This window comes from Lotus japonicus, chromosome 4 (genome assembly GCF_012489685.1).
Source record: "Lotus japonicus ecotype B-129 chromosome 4, LjGifu_v1.2".
Lineage (NCBI taxonomy): Eukaryota > Viridiplantae > Streptophyta > Magnoliopsida > Fabales > Fabaceae > Lotus > Lotus japonicus.
Genome location: NC_080044.1, coordinates 53,897,561 through 53,914,686, shown reverse-complemented (window position 1 = coordinate 53,914,686; position 17,126 = coordinate 53,897,561). Strand labels below are relative to the sequence as shown.

Genomic DNA, 17,126 nt, shown 5'->3' with positions numbered 1-17,126 from the left:
CTATCAAAGCCTCAAACTAAATGAAGAAATGAGATTAACTTTCATAATTTGTTACATTTATATTTTCTTGGTGAGTTCTTTTGTCAATATTAACAGCTCATTGGATATGTCACACTATATGCCGACCCCTTCTTGCCTTGCCTTGTCTTGCCTGAATCGAGATCTTTTATTCTGAAATGATGTCTCATTCTTTGTCCCACTAATTTAATTGTATCATGTCAATTAAAAATCAGTCATGTACGATTATAAATATCATATCTAAGTATTTTTTAATTGACATAAAATAATATTTTTAGTTGAGACTGGAAATGAGACACCATTTGGAAACAGAGGATTTCAATCCTTCTAAGGAAAAATTGGAGAACCAGGTAACCATGTCCTTCTTGCCTTGCTTTTGGATATGTGTACCACTATACATATATGTTGTAGTCTCTTTAGCATTGACTTATTCAGCACTTTAATTTTCATCTTTAGCTACGGACCTCTAGTTATGAAAGGAAGGTTTTGACGAATTTTGATGTCCCTAGAGTTAGGTAATCAAACATAGTTTCTAGGACTTTAGTAGTATAAGAGGAATGTAAGCCTCACATTTCTGAAAGTTATATGATCACGTTGGTGCTTGGTTTAATACCAACTTTACATAAGTGCTTTACCCTTGGTGATCAGCTAGAATCTTAATTTGCAGGAAAAAGACAACAGGAAAATCAATCAGCTAACTGAAACATGTCATTTCCAAAAAAAAACCCAACAAAATGTGCAATTGTTTATCTTGCCAGCAGGTAATAACTTTCATTGCCGACAATACTGAGATCCCTTAGCACCTTTAGCTTCGTGTTCAACAGTTAGAATGGGACCTTGTCATGTTTAGGTGTTAACATGCCAACCAAGACGTACTCTTTTGGCAGATCATATAAAATAACTACAATGAAGTTTTTTTTTGTCACACCCTAAAGGCGTGAATGAGATAGAGATGTTAATGAGTCCCTATAAGTAGACACATAATTTTGGGGTGACATTCGTCCAATATACGATTTAGCGGCGATTTTTAACTGCCGCCAACGTTAGTAGCTGATAAAAACCACAGCTAAGTCCTATGTAGGATGAATGTTGGCCAAAACTGAATGGCTATAAATTTCCCTGTGTTAATAGAATAGAGAAAAGTGATACTTATAAAAAATGAGTCGCGTAAAGTTTGACTCACGTGCAATTTAGTTATCGAACTTCTAAAATATATATTTAACTCCTTAAATTTTATAAAGTGTGTCAAATGATCTTCCGTTATTATTATTAACTTTTACTTATTCTGGTCGGCTCAGAAAGTCAAAAGTTTCGATAACATCTCAGTCGACCAAAAGGACTCATAGCCAAGTGTGTGCCATAAGGGGGGACCGAATGATTTAGTAACGGAACAACCTACCCCTACTCAAGATCGAGCCACCATACAATAACCGAGACTACGCCATTAAAGCAAGGGAGCTTACCGCCAACTTTGCGCTCAGAGTGTCATTTATAAAGGCTTCCCCATAACCTACAGAGGTAATGATAACGAATTCCGAGCCTATGAATACATGTGTCATTGTTTATTTACTTAACAGTAAGGGGTGTTCATGGTTTGGTTCTTAACCAAACCAAACCAAACCATATCCACTTTAAAACCACTTACATGGTTTGGTTTATTATCCAAACCAGTTTTTAAAATGTGGATATGATTAAAAACCGGTTTTAAAATATGGATATAGTTAAAAATTGGTTTTAACCAGATATTTTTCAAAACTAGTATACAACAAGATTTAATTCAAAAACTAATTTTAAAAGTGGATTTAGTTCAAAAACCAGATATAAAATTGGATTTGGTTCAACAACCGACCCTAAACCATAAAATCGGTTATAAATCGACAACAATCCTTAAAATCGGCCTGAAACACTAAAATCGGCATGAAACCTAAAAAACAACCATAAACTCTATAATTGGTCCAAAATCTTAAAATCAGCAAAAAAAAAAAAACAAAAAATTGACCCGAAACTTTAAAAAGCAGCTTAAAATCCTAAAATCAATCTAAAATCTTAAAATTTGGAAAAAAACTACTCAAAAACTGAAAATTGGTCCAAAATCTTAAAATCAACAAAAAAAATCCTAAAATCGGTCCAAACACTAAAATCAACCTGATAACCCTAAAATCGGCTCGAAACCTTAAATCAGTGATAAATCTTAAAATTGGTACGAAACATTAAAATCGGCCAAAAACCCTAAAAATCGGCCCTACAACGTGAAATCGGCACAAAACCTTAAAATCGGCCCAACACTCAAAAGTTGATTTGAAACCTTAAAATCAGCAATAAGCCCTAAATTTTAGGGTGTACTATGTCGAGCTATTTTTTTTAGAGTTTTTGGTCAATTATAGGTTTTCGGGGCGATTTTTCGGGTTTCAGGTTTATTTGATTTTTGGGTTTCGGGTTAATTTATGGATTTTGGACTAATTTTCGGGTTTCTGGTCGCTTTTAGGAGTTCTTGCCTATTTTTAATGTTTCAGGTCAATTTTAGGGTTTTGAGCCGATTTTAGTGTTTCAGGCTACTTTTATGGTTTCAAGCTGATTTTTAGTTTGTTGAGGATTTTATGGTTCTGGTAAATTTTTGGACCGATTTTGGGGTTTTATGTTAATAATTAAAATTATATTTTAAAAATTATTTAGAAATTAAATATGTTAAAATGAGAAAGTTTTGGTTTGTATAAAACCAGTTTTATATCCAACTTAGAAATCGTGATATCCAAATTGGTTGTCCATTTTGTAATGTATATTTTTGGATATAGTTACGGTTTGGTTCATAGAACCAGATTTTTTGAACACCCATATTTAACACACTAGTCATTCTTTATATTGATGATTTCTTTTATGACTCTGAGATTCTCTCCTAGCTCTCCCACTTACTTGAGCATTAGAGTGACTTCTGCGGATACACCCCCACCATATCCAAGTATCTCTGTCGTGCGAACAAAGCTTTCTCATGCCACACATGCACACCGTCACAAAGAACAAGGAGAATCCTCAAGTCTTAATTCGAGAAGAACATTTGGTGCCTATGTGAGGAAAGAATCAATTCAAAGATGAATTCAATTTCTTTCATGATGAAGATTTCATGATGTGCTCGCATGGAGCCTGAAGATTTTAGGACAAGGATTGATTCCTCAGGTTCCAAGAGCCTAACATAAATTATTTATGCACCTTTTTATTATAAAGGTTCGGGACTTGGAGTTACCATGAGGACTGCTTGAGTAGTTAGACTCATTCCAAGTGAGAGCGAGGAGCATATAAACACTTTTGTTGATCATATGAAAGCCATGGGAATCTAGGACACTGATGATGCAGATGCTCTGATGTGTAGAGGATTTTTCTCCACTTTGAAAGAGAGTGCTATTAGTTGGTTTAATTCCCTTCCAACATCTTGTCAATTGAAGATTCACACAACTTTTCCTACAAGAACTCTCTAGAAGAAGAAGCAGAAATAGCTAGAGCATGATCGATCATCTAAGAAGTGGTGTATGGATGAAAGTGTGAGGCAAAGAAGAGGCGAGCCTCAGAGCGAATTCCTTATCGCGCTTGCATAGAGAAGTTGAAGTGTTTGCAAAATTTGGAACAAAAGAAATCCTTGAATTGATCATTGACTCATTTTTGCATGGGGCTCCATTCCACGCGTCTTTGTTAAGGATGCCACCAAAAAATTTGATTGAATTCTAAGCTCGAGCAATAGAGTGTGAGAATGCAATTTCTTTGCATCAATAGCGAAAAGCGAAAGTTCTATCTTTGTGTAGGAAGTTCAATGTAAGAGAAGAGGATCTATATCAAATAATAGATAAATCTAATGATTAATGGCAAGTGGATTCCCCTAACACCTCGGTAGAAGAGGGAGATATTTATTACATAGTGTGGAAAAAATGAGTTTTACCTTTACCATTTTTCCTTGAGTTATTGTGAATAATTAGTTACCTTACCACTAGGATTAGTTAGCTTGGTTACTAGTGGTTGGTTAGTTAGAGTCGGTTTATCACTCTAGTTAGTGTTAACCACTCTAGTTAGTGTTAGTTAGAATCATGGTTAATTGCTTTACCTTGTGTATAAAAGTAGAATACTCTATACAATTGTATTCAATCAATTGATTCAGCATTTCAATTCTATCATCTTCAACCTTTCTCCATTTCAAGATTTCTTATGGTATCAGAGCTCTCTCTGAGCTCTGCTGCGCATCCATGGCGGCTGAACCCGCCGCTTATCCTTTCACCGTGCAAGATGCACACACCGCTTCCCACACCTTCTATATCCATCCGAACAAGAGCCCTTCCGCCGTTCTGGTCTCGCCGCCGCTCTTGGGAGGAAACTACCACAATTGGGCGAGGGCCATGAAGATGAGTCTCTTGACGAAGAACAAGCTGGGTTTTGTAGATGGATCGATCGCAGAACCGCCTCAAGATCATCATGTATCATCGTTATAGCAACGCTGCAACATGCTAGTTCTGAGCTGGCTCATCAAATCTATGAGCGTGAAGATCGCGCAATCGATTCTATGGCGTGACAAGGCAACCGACGTCTGGAAAGAGCTTCGTGAGAGGTTTTCACAAGCGGATTTGTTCCGAATTTCAGTGCTTCAGGAAGAAATCTTCAGCTTGAAACAAGGACTGATAGCTCTGTCTCAGAGTTTTATACAAGCATGAAGACTCTTTGGGATGAATTAGATATATTGAATCCCTTGCCTGTTTGCACCTGCAACCCTCGTTGTTCTTGTGGAGCGATCAAGAACATCGAAGAAGAAAGGAACAAGAACCAAGTGGTTAGGTTCCTTAGAGGCTTGAATGATCATTTTCAGGGGTTAGGTCACAATTGATTCTACTGGATACCTTACTCAATGTGAATCGAGTGTTCGCTCTCATTGCTAAACAAGAAAGGCAACTCTCTGCAGAAAACATCTCTGGGTCTAAGGCGATGATGGCCTCAAGGGAAAATTCACACGACAACAGAGGAGGTGCATCAACATCGCATTTAGGAGGTTCTCAATCCCAATCCAATTCTGGGTATCACAACTCTCAGTCTAATTCTGGAGGCTATCATTCCAATTCATGAGGAAATAGGTATTCCTCAAAGAAGAGTTCATATTGTGGGATGATGGGTCACACAGTTGATGATTGTTACAAGAAGCATGGCTTCCCACCAGGATTTAAGTTCAAGAACCCATTTATGCAAACAAGTCTGCCAATTGTGTTCATGTTGCTGATCACGATCAAGACTCCGAGGGAGGATCTTCAGGACAAGACACTAGATTTGGGTTTACAGCTGATCAGTATCAACATTTGCTTGCTTTTCTTCCAACTTCAAAATCAAAGAGCTCTTCTTCACAACACACTGCCAATGTGAATTCTTGTGTTAAGATCCTTCCTGGAAAATCTGGAAATAGCAGCACAAATGCCATTCCCATCAAGAATGGTAATCCCCTTGACACTTTTTGGGTTATGGATACTGGTGCTACAGATCATATTTGCAACACATTGAGCTACTTTAGTTCCTATAATGACGTACGTTCAATTCCAGTTTCTCTTCCAAATTGAGTAACTGAGTCAGCAGTGATCAAAGGATCAATCCATCTCACCCCTAACTTTGTCTTACATAATGTGTTGTTTCTGCCCAATTTTCAATTCAATTTGATTTCAGTGCATAAACTAGTTAAAAGTCTTCATTACAGGCTAATTTTCCATGATGATGTTTGTGTGATACAGGATTCCAGTGCTTGGAGGACGATTGGCATAGTTAAAGCAGTCAAGGGACTCTACATCCTCAATAAGTCATCAGTTACCCCTTCCTCAAGTTGTAATTCAGTGTTTTCTTATGTTTCTTCTGTTGATATTCCTACTGTCAATGTATCTTGTAGTTTTGATCCCAAAGTGCACAATTTGTGGAACTATAGGTTAGGACACCCTTCTTTTGTCAATGGGTAGTCAATAAGGGGCCTATTTCCTTATGTACAGTGTACCAAAGAACACATTTGTGATATATGTCCAATTGCAAAGCAAAAGAAATTGAGTTTTCCATTGAGTACTTCTTCTAGTTCTGCTATTTTCAGTTTAATACATGTTGATATATGAGGCCCTATGTCTGTTTCTTCATTGCATGGTTTCTCTTATTTCTTAACAATAGTTGATGATTATTCTAGGTATACTTGGGTATACCTATTAAAATCTAAAGCTGAAGTTAAGGTCTTAATTCAGGATTTTTGTTCTTTAGCTGAGAACCAGTTTGGAACCACTGTTAAGAGCATAAGAAGTAACAATGGAAAAGAATTTGCTCTCAGTCACTTCTATGCCAGTAAAGGGATAGTCCATCAAACAAGTTGTGTTGAAACCCCTCAACAAAACTCTATTGTTGAGAGGAAGCATCAACATATCTTGAATGCGGCTCTTGAATGCGGCTCGTGCTTTGTTGTTTCAAGCACATCTTTCAAAAACCTTTTGGGCTCATGCTATTACCTATTCCATTTTCCTGATAAACAAACTCCCTACACCTGTCCTTGAAAATAGATGTCCTTTTCAGCTTCTTCGTAACAAGGTTCCAGATTTGTCTTATCTCAAGGTTTTTGGCTCCCTTTGTTTTGCATCAACTCTTGTCAGTCATAGAACCAAGTTTGACCCTAGGGCTCAAAGGTGTATCTTTTTAGGCTTCAAGCCAGGAACCAAGGGGTATATAGTATATGACCTAAAAACTATAGGTATCTCTATCTCACACAATGTAGTGTTTCATGAGAATACTTTCCCTTATTCTCATTCCAGTAGCATTGGTCCAAGTTCTGAGTCTAGCTCTCTACCTTTACCTTCTTGTTTTCCATAAGAGCCTTTTGACTATTCCTATCCTGAGCACCTTGCACCTAGGCCACACCCTATTTCTTCAGGAACACTATCTAATCCTGAAGAAGCTAATATCCAGAGGACTTCTACTAGAGTCAGGAAGCCTCCTTCTTACTTACAGGACTATCACTACACCCTTACTGTTGCAACTGATGTGCCAATTGTTCATTCTAGTATAGGTATATCCTATCCCTTGTCCAAAGTTATCTCTTATCATAACTTGACACCTTCCTATCGAGCTTTTGTCATGAACATTACTACAGTTAGTGAGCCAACCAGATATTCTGAGGCAGTGAAGCATGAGTGTTGGAGGAAGGCTATGGATCAGGAACTAGAGGCTTTGGAGAGAAATCACACATGGATTCTTGTTGATAAGCCAGCTGACAAAACTCTAATTGGGTGCAAGTGGGTTTACAAGGTGAAACACAAGCAGGATGGCACTATAGAGAGGTACAAGGCACACTTGGTTGTCAAAGGTTATACACAAGTGGAAGGTATAGACTTCATGGACACCTTCTCACCAGTGGCTAAAATGACTATACTTCGTGTACTGCTTGCTTTGGTAGCTTCACATAACTGGTTTCTTCATCAACTAGACGTGGACAATGCTTTCTTACATGCCAGCCTTGATAAAGAAATTTATATGGCATTACCTCAAGGTCTTCCTTCTTCTAAACCAAATCAAGTTTGTCTCTTACAAAAGTCTCTTTATGGACTAAAGCAGGCCAATAGGCAATGGTACTCGACTCTTTGTCTTGCACTTCAAGATCTTGGTTTTAAGCAAAGTTCAGCATACCACACGTTGTACATCAAGACAGGTAGCACATGCACTTTCACTGCTCTGTTACACGACAAAGATCATGGCTGTCAAGCACTCTTTACATGAGAAGTTTCGTATCAAAGACATGGGAGAAGCAAAGTTTTTCCTTGGTCTTGAGATTGCTAGATCTACCGCAAGAATAGTCTTAAATCAGAGAAAGTATGCTCTTGAATTACTCTCAGACTCAGGCTTGCTTGGTTGTAAGCCAGCAACTACTCCCATGGATAGCTCTCAGAAACTTAGTGCTACCATAGGGAAACCTCTGTCTGATATCAGCTCCTATTGTCGCCTCATAGGTAGGCTTTTGTACCTCACAACTACTAGGCCCGATATCTCTTTTGTCGTGCATCAATTGAGCCAATATCTCTCAGCTCCCACTGATGTTCATGAAGCAGCAGCTCACAGGATTCTTCGATACATCAAAGACAATCCTGGATGTGGTCTCCTCTATTCTGCTTCTTCATCATCTGTCTTAACAGCTTTTAGCGACTCTGACTGGGCCGATTGTGCTGACACACGCAGGTCTATCACTGGCTATTGTATGTTTATGGGTACTTCACTGGTTTCATAGCGATCCAAGAAACAAAACACTGCTTCTCGATCATCCTGTGAGGCAGAGTATCGTGCCATGGCATCTGCGGTTTGTGAAATCCAGTGGCTAAGCTACTTGTTACATGATCTTCAGACTCCTCTTAAGTCACATGTCTCCATGTATTGTGACAATCAGTCAGTTATTCACATAGCCCATAATCCAAGCTTTCATGAGATGACAAAACACATTGAGTTGGACTGTCATATAGTTCGTGAAAAATTGAAGCAAGGACTAGTGCATCTTCTTCCAATTGTATATTCTCATCAGCTTGCAGATATTCTCACGAAGCCTTTGACTCCAACACCCTTTAGAAACATCTTCTCCAAACTGGGATTGTATGACATACACTCTCCAGTTTGCGGGGGGCTATTACATAGTGTGGAAAAAATGAGTTTTACCTTTATCATTTTTCCTTCAGTTACTGTGAATAATTAGTCACCTTACCACTAGGATTAGTTAGCTTGGTTACCGGTGGTTGGTTAGTTAGAGTCGGTTTATCACTCTAGTTAGTGTTAACCACTCTAGTTAGTGTTAGTTAGAACCATGGTTAATTGCTTTACCTTGTGTATAAAAGTAGAATACTCAATACAATTTTATTCAATCAATTGATTCAGCATTTCAGTTCTATCATCTTCAACCTTTCTCCATTTCAAGATTTCTTAGTATTAACCGCAAAAGAGATTATGATTCCCCATTGATAATCCCAATGAGGCACTCCAACAGCGACAACTGAGCAGAGGTACGAGGGGCTCACCCACCATAACCTTACTATGAAGCAGTATATGTCCCAAATGTCTTTGCAGTTCCAACGCTTGTCGCAACAACTTGCAATCTTGCATGGCGTGCTTGGAGTTCCTACATGTGGTGTGTTGGTCTTGCAACTGCTACTCCTAGTTGTGTTTCTCAGTCCTGTTATGAGCAAGACTATCAAAAAGATGATGAGGATGACTCTGAGACTACAGAACACTAGTTGATTATGTAATTTTTATTTCATTCAAATATTTTTGGCTTAATTGCACTTTTGTGCCCAACTTTTGCCTTCCTGCGAAAATCGTCCCCAAACTTCAAAATTAGCAAAAAAACGTCCCTAACGTTTACACCTGGTTGCAAAATTGGTTTTCCGTCCAACTTCCGTCCAAAATTTAACTGAAAATGATGACATGGCATTTCTAAATTAATTTTAACTAAAAATAATAATTTTTTAATTAAATAACATTTAGTCAGTTGCATTTTTAGTCCCCCACTCTATAACCACCACTCCTCCTCGTTCCTCATTTTCTCCACCTTCATCAATACAAACCCAGAAAATTTGTAACTTTAAAATTAAAATCATCCCCATCTCCATTTTCATCAATTATTGTTCATCTTTATCAAACCCCCTCTCCTAGCAGCACCACCACCGCCAACCCCCCTCACCCAACCCCACCAAATTTTGAGGATGAAGGTGATGAAAATGTTAGGGAAAGAGGTTGGTGAAAATGCTCACAGTAACGTTAAGGAAGATGAAGAAATTTGGTGACTGAACTGATCTTTCAAACCCCAATTTTTTTTAAAAGAGCGATGTAACAAAAAAAACAAAGAGTGAAGAAGAGAGCAGTCTCGATCTGGTCTGGTTGATCTAGTGTTGGTGTTGGTAACCATCGATCTGGTCGTCGATCTGATCTGATTCTGGCTTGAATGAGTGTTGGTGGTGCTCGCTTGTTGTCATAGATCTGGGTTCGAAGGAGGGTTTTGTAGTGGAGAGGAAGAGAACGGATGGCGGCGGTGGCTTTCCCCAAAAACAGAAACGATTTTTATCACAGATCTTTTCTTCACATGGCCCTAGCACACACAAGAGAGAGAGCGATCGGAGGAGGACGGAAGACCGAGGGCGAGAAGACCCATGACCAAGGCCACGACGACGAGACTTCGGCGCGGGTGCTCGCTGGGGTTGGCCTTGAAGGTGGTGCGCGTGAAGGTCGGAGCAGCGATGGGGCTTGATGGGGGTTTGAGTTTTTGATGAAGAAGATGAAGTTGGAGGATGAGCAATAAACTTTGACCTGAAATCTGAATTGTGGGAAGGAAGAAGAAAGAAAATCCAAACTTAGGAAACAACAATTAGGAAGAAGAACAAGATGAGATCTCCAGATGAAATATCTGAAATTGATGTTGGTGTTGTTTCCACGACTACTTTGTTTCCAATGTTGTGGGTTGTGTGAGTGTTAGGTTGCAGTTGGAGTTGGATGAGGTTGAATTGTGACGGATTATCTTCGTCATTAGTCCCAAAAATAAAAAATTGTTAATACTTTTCAATTAAAATATTATTAAATAATACCACGTTAGCAATCTGTTAGATTTTGGACGGAAGTTGGACGAAAACCAATTTTGCAACAATACCACGTCAGCAATCTGTTAGATTTTGGACGGAAGTTGGACGGAAACCAATTTTGCAACTGGGTGTAAACGTTAGGGACGTTTTTTTTTTGCTAATTTTGAAGTTTGGGGACGATTTTTGCAGAAAGGTCAAAGTTGGGGGACCAAAAGTGCAATTAAGCCAATATTTTTGTATTCAATACTTTATATTGTTATTAGTTATAATCTCTTCTTTGTTTTTCTCCATTTAATTTTTCTTTCTGCATATTATATTCTACTTTCCTCTTAAATTTGCAAAATAATTACCGATGGCTTTAATTGCCAGTAACTTTTTGTTGTTACTGACTTTACCGCCGTTAATTTACTGATAGCCACTATGAGTTGTAATTTTCTAACGACCTAGTTTATCGGTGAATTACCGACAACTTTTAAAAAAACTTCGGTAATTGTTGTTGCCAATGGAGATGAACTCATCATAATAATTTGTAATAAATGTGTCATCCGACGACGTTTGATTGTATGTAACACAATGATATTTTTTTGAAGTGATAGTTTGTTTGGATATGTATTTAATCCACAACAACCAATTAGCCCCGTTTGGGAAAACAGCTTAATTAAGCGCTTATGACATAAGTGCTTATTCATAAGCTATTTTAAAATATTTATTGAAATAAATTGAAAATAAGCTATACATAAGCATAAGTTGTTTTTCATAAGATATCATGAATAGCTTATGAAAATAAGCTCAAAACAGCTTATGGTAGGCCATAAGCTGTTTGCATAAGCTCTCCCAAACAGCGCTTATGCTATCAAATAAGCTCAAATAAACTCTTCCAAACGGGGTCCCCATAAGCTATAGAAGTAGCTTCTCTCAAACCACTTCACTCAAATTTTTTGAACGTCACTTCACTCAAATTTGATTATGCTTATCATCATGAAAATCCAACCGAGTTTTTAAAAATGCTATGAGTAGCTCTCCATAATCACTTCTTGAAAACCTTCTAAATCACTCGCAATATAACTTCCTTCTCTTTACAGTCACATCTCCCTGTATGATTCTTGCTACATATGACTGACTATATATCACTAGGGTGAGTGGAGGCGAAGGGTACTTCGTGGCATGGACCAAAATTCCACCATATGAAATGAAGGACCATTCAGAGGAGGTAAAAATGACAACTAGAACTAGGAGCTTCCACGTTATACCTCTTTGTTGTGTGGTAACATAATTTGATATAAGTATGATGTAACATACTATGGTGGTCTATTAATGAATATAATGTATCATGATGTTAAATTTTATTTGTTTATTGTAATTGATTTCATCTAGTAAAAAGGCCTATTAATAGTGCCATTGTTCCCCTCAGTGCTTAATCACACACCATAAGCACAAACGTCAACCTCTAATTATGAATTTTATCAAACCGAAAATGATGAAAATGGAGAATCAAGTTGTGGACACATGTCCCATTCATATTGGAAAATGATTGTAAATCCCGCAAAGTGATATTTGGGGACACTTCAAAAAATTACTCTACATTTTGTCCGAGTTGAAGGGAAAACAAATTCTGGGGGTTTGAAACAGACACTAGTGTACGAATTGAACCGCCACAATTGTTCAAGTTGTATTATGTGTGCTTATAAAAAAAAATTGTATTAAGTGTATATTTAGCTCGACCTTTTTACATAAAAAAATTTAATTTGTGAGCACTCAAATATTGGTAATCACCCACAAATCAGGGGTGTTTGGATATTTACTACTATTGAGGTGATCACCAATCATACATAAACGGTATTGAAAATATGTATTTTAATGATATAACAAAGCACGCTTGACATATCATGCATATCCATATGTATTTCAAGCACACTTGACCTATCATCTATATCCATATGTATTTCAAGCACTTGACATATAATCAATGGTATTTTAAAATGTTGGTATAGTAATAGATAAATTAGATTAGTGGAAAGAGTTATGACGCTAAGCTAATTTATTAAAGAGCAGTGCTATATAGCACGATAGGATTTGGCACGAGAGTGCACGAGCATCAGTTAGTGACAGTAGTTTACGGTGCCAGAAAAAAACACAAGGTTTACACATTTCTGGGGGTTTTAAACCGCCACTAGTTTGTAGTGCCAGAAAAACCCGCAAGCGTTACATATTTCTGATGGTTTAAAACCGCCAGAAACTGCCTCGTGCTCCCATCGTGCTTACATCCTCGTGCACTCTATCATTCACGAATTGTCATAGTTTTCAAAGAGTTTTCATCCAGACAAAAAAAGGTGCTTGCTGTGGTACCTTAATCCAGATCAAGGTATGGTACCCTAAAATGATATAGAGCAATAGAAAACATACAATTCAAACTTAGAGGGGAAGAGGATGGAGGAAGATTTAGATGTTTAATATGGGTGAAGCAACAAGGAAGAAGATCCAGACATGAAAGGAATTTAGATGATCTCTCAGAATTGCAAGTTGAACTAAAAACCGTAATTTTCATATTGTGTATTATATAACATAAACAAACTTAAAAAGTCTATGTTATTAATTCATTAAGTTGATTATTAACCTTTTTAAAATTGCAATAATAATTTATTTCGCCTTTTTTCAACAAAATTATAACTTAAAATCACATGGGTACCACACCCAAAAAAAATTCTGGGCACCACAGAATTTACCAAAAAAAAATACCATTTTTAATATTTGAAAAAATGTATCTGATTATTGTAAAAATTAAAAGCATATCAATTTTTTAAATAAAATAGAAAGACTCAAACATTTGACTAGCACAACATTTATGAAATCATACGAAATACTAGACTTCGTAAGTGACAGGCACTCAAAAAAAAGCGGTGGGGGTGGGGCTAAATCTAACATTCTCACCTCAGAAATGGCAACCAATCTTTGTGTTATGAGATTCCATTGCATCCTTGGTATCATTATTATATAAATAAGTGAAAAGAACACCCTTCAACGGGGTATAGAGACGAGTTAGCTCAGGCATGGCAAGAACCACTTTAGCTTTACTTGTTACTCTAAAACTGCTGATTATTTTCATATGTGCAGGTTGGGTTACTCTTTGGTTTCTGAAGCCAACCCAAGTATGGACCAAAAAATGGAAACATGCAGAACAAAGTGCCAGTAACACAGTTTTTGGATACTATGGTACCACCTAGAATTTCAACTTCAGTTGATGTTACCATGAATACTCCTGTTTTCCTCTTGCATGAATCTGTCATATAAATTCCTGCAATTTCAGTCAATTGCTTAGTACAAGTAAAATGATGGGTGATACTGTAGAAGGTCTTTTGCAGGTCTTAACTTCACTGTTTACACATTTCCAATAATTGCTATTGCTATAATTGGACTTCTTTTCCTGGATTTGAAAGCTGGATATCAAAGAAGCAGGTAAATATCAAGTGCTTTTAGTTTTAGTTACTTTAATGGATGTTTCATTTCAAGTTTTACTTCTTTGATATTATTAACTACAGAGGTGCAAGGAGGTCATCAATTGTCTTCTCAAATCCACTAGTGGTGAACAGTCTATTGGGAATCTTATCCAGTGTTGAAATACTGGTAGCTTTCTTTTTTGTCCTCTTCTTGGCATGGACATATTACTCTCGCATCTCTAGTGATTTCAAGAAGTTGAAGCCAGACAAGTCACTGAACTTGAACATGTAAGTGTTCTTGATACTCTTTATCAGCATGTCTGTGCCAACTTATTTTTTTCCAGAATCACTTTTGGTACCTTTAAGCAAGTCACATAAGGTTCTCCCATTAGGATCAATCGTAGCAAACATGCCCTATGTTGGATGGTAGAAAAGCTGTCATTTCACCAAATGCATAATTTCATTTCAGATGGCAACTCATGTATCTCAGAGTAGCAACCAGGTTTGGCCTTCTATCAGAAGCATGCCTGGCTTTGCTTCTTCTTCCAATTTTGAGGGGGTTAGCTCTATTTCGCATACTTGGCATTCAATTAGAAGCTTCAATCAGGTATCACACCTGGGTTGGAACTGCAATGATACTTTTTGCTACAATACATGGTGCCAGCACTTTGTTTATCTGGGGGGTCAGCAACCATATACAGCATGAGGTGAAGTCTAAAACCATCTTCCTTCAGTTTATTTTAGTTTGAAAACACTTTAGTTATCAGCCGAGTCTTGAAACTCTTCTGCAATGGACTCTAATGTCAGAGTCAATTTTGGGGAGAAGCTTCTAGACTTCAGAATTGATTCTGATGAAAGAAAAGCTGATCCAAACATGCTATCAATGCTTGTGGTAGTAGCAAGTAATCAGTTCAATCCTCTCTATATTTTTCAAACAGATTTTGAAGTGGCAGAAGACAGGACGTATATACCTTGCTGGGGAGATTGCACTTGTTATTGGGCTAGTTATCTGGGTTACCTCACTTCCCCAAATCAGAAGAAGAAAGTTTGAAATTTTCTACTACACACATCATTTGTATGCAGTCTTTCTAGTATTTTTCTTGTTCCATGCTGGGGATAAGCACTTCTACACGGTCTTCCCAGGAATATTCCTTTTCAGCCTTGACAAACTGCTCCGAATCATTCAATCACATCCAAAAACTTGCATGGTTTCTGCCAGAATTTTTCCCTGCAAAGCTGTGGAGCTAATTCTGCCCAAAGATCCAAGTATTTAGTTTCTTCACAGCAATCTGAAATTGAAATTCAGAATTGAAAAGATATAGAAATAAATTTGACATTTAAATGGTTTGTTTTCAACAATTTGCAGGGCTGAAGTATAACCCTACTAGTGTTATGTTTTTGAAGATAGCAACCATATCTCATCTTCAGTGGCATTCTTTCAGTATAATATCTAGTTCCAAAGCTGATGACCACACGATGTCTGTGATAATCAAATGTCAAGGGTCATGGACTAACACTCTTTATGACCTGATACAAGCTGAACTAAACAAAGGTGCTGACAAGAGGAAGGGTATACCTGTTGCAATTGAAGGACCTTATGGTCCAGCTTCATTTGACTATTTAAAGTGAGTAAATATTACACCAAGACTTCTAATTGAGCTGTTATCTTCAGTTTTTATGATCTAATCATGTTCTTACAATGAGAGAAAAGAGAAAAGAAGTATAAGATTATCCGGAATAACGGAAAAATTTATCTGCAGATATGACAGCTTACTTCTGGTTGCTGGAGGAAGTGGAATAACCCCATTTCTGAGCATTTTGGCAGAAGTTGATTCAGCTGCCAGCAGAAACAGATTTCCCTTGAGAATACAACTTGTATATGTCATAAAGAAGGCACAAGACTTTTCTCTGTTACATTCAATCTCACACATGTTACTCAAAGAATCAACTGAAAATTTTCATTTGAATCTAAAATTGTTTGTAACACAAGAAACACAAGAAGGGATGGGTATTAGGGAGCTATTTCATGAGCTGTTTAAAGTAAGAACCCTGGAATTGAACAGTTTTTGTTCAAGTTATGCAGCACATGGACCTGAAAGTCCAGCTTGGATGGCTGCCATTGCTGGATTTTGCTCCATCACTTTCCTTATTTTCCTTATCATGTTCAACCATATTATAATTCCATCTGAAAAGCCCTCCAAATTGTCCAAAGTCAAGACTGCCTCTTGGGTTGTGGATCTAGTTCTGATAGCTGCTTTTGTCCTAGCTTTGGCTTGTAGCACCTTGGTAGCAGTTATCTTGAGATGTAGAAGGCTGAAAAAAGGGATTCAACCAATATCCCAGAAGGAAATTGAACCCCTTCATCGTTCAGCTGAAACTAGCAATGCTCTTGAAGAACATGAAGTCCATTTTGGGAAAAGGCCTGACTTTAAAGGTAGTGATCCCATTGTTTCTTCCCTTCTGTTTCTAATTGTATTGATAAAATAGTTGACAGCTTAGTGGCTTTCAATTGAACAGATATATGCAGCAAGTTCCGGAGGGAAACCAGTGGATCTAATATTGGAGTTTTGGTTTGTGGACCTGAGACCATGAAGGAATCTGTGGCATCTGCATGCCAGCAAAAGTCTCAGTGTTTCAAGTTATGTGTGAAGACAACAGAACCCAGCTTCACTTTCCACTCTCTCAACTTCACACTTTAGCAGTCCAAGTTTGACACCAGAAAATACTAATACAAGTCTACTGTTGTTCAATGATTTAGTACCTGTATGCTTTCCATTCAAGTTTGTGTAACTTTATATATCCGTTGAACTAAACGTCAATCCACCTTTGAGTCGACGTGTAAAAATTTTACTTTTCCGTCAATGCATTGGGATGTGTATTTTTCTCCATTTGCGTCAATGCAAACGCACACGGTAAACCAAACAAGCACTTAAGCTTTTCCAAGAATGTAGTTGCTTGACATTTATGTCTCTGACAAATGCTCACACCTATTTTATGTGGATACAAGTATCATCATTCATGTATACTATTTTAAGGTGCTGCCATATATGCAGAAGACAAATTAGCTCATTTGAAGAAGGATGATGTT

The 17,126-nt window shown here is 37.5% G+C and overlaps 2 protein-coding genes across 2 annotated transcripts; both read left to right on the top strand.

Annotated features, from left to right (window-relative positions):
- The first annotated feature begins 7,789 nt into the window (after positions 1 to 7,789).
- On the top strand, positions 7,790 to 9,266 carry LOC130712956 (uncharacterized mitochondrial protein AtMg00810-like). Its single transcript, XM_057562766.1, has 2 exons — positions 7,790 to 8,243; positions 9,100 to 9,266. Exons 1-2 carry the CDS (start codon positions 7,790 to 7,792, stop codon positions 9,264 to 9,266), a joined length of 621 nt encoding a protein of 206 aa, XP_057418749.1.
- Positions 9,267 to 13,529: 4,263 nt separating this feature from the next.
- LOC130710470 (ferric reduction oxidase 8, mitochondrial) lies at positions 13,530 to 16,926 on the top strand. The gene is made up of 8 exons (XM_057559751.1): positions 13,530 to 13,814; positions 13,964 to 14,057; positions 14,141 to 14,326; positions 14,508 to 14,745; positions 14,977 to 15,304; positions 15,405 to 15,663; positions 15,799 to 16,472; positions 16,556 to 16,926. Exons 1-8 carry the CDS (start codon positions 13,652 to 13,654, stop codon positions 16,735 to 16,737), a joined length of 2,124 nt encoding a protein of 707 aa, XP_057415734.1. The 5' UTR covers positions 13,530 to 13,651; the 3' UTR covers positions 16,738 to 16,926.
- The last annotated feature ends 200 nt before the right edge of the window (positions 16,927 to 17,126 follow it).

Excerpts from the sequence above, each read along its gene's own strand:
- LOC130710470 (XM_057559751.1), top strand. The coding sequence starts at position 13,652 with ATGGCAAGAACCACTTTAGCTTTACTTGTTACTCTAAAACTGCTGATT. Across the intron at positions 14,058-14,140 it reads GCTGGATATCAAAGAAGCAG|AGGTGCAAGGAGGTCATCAA; the intron begins GTAAATATCAAG and ends TATTAACTACAG. Across the intron at positions 15,305-15,404 it reads AATTCTGCCCAAAGATCCAA|GGCTGAAGTATAACCCTACT; the intron begins GTATTTAGTTTC and ends AACAATTTGCAG.
- LOC130712956 (XM_057562766.1), top strand. The coding sequence starts at position 7,790 with ATGGGAGAAGCAAAGTTTTTCCTTGGTCTTGAGATTGCTAGATCTACC. Across the intron at positions 8,244-9,099 it reads CAGGTCTATCACTGGCTATT|TTCCAACGCTTGTCGCAACA; the intron begins GTATGTTTATGG and ends ATGTCTTTGCAG.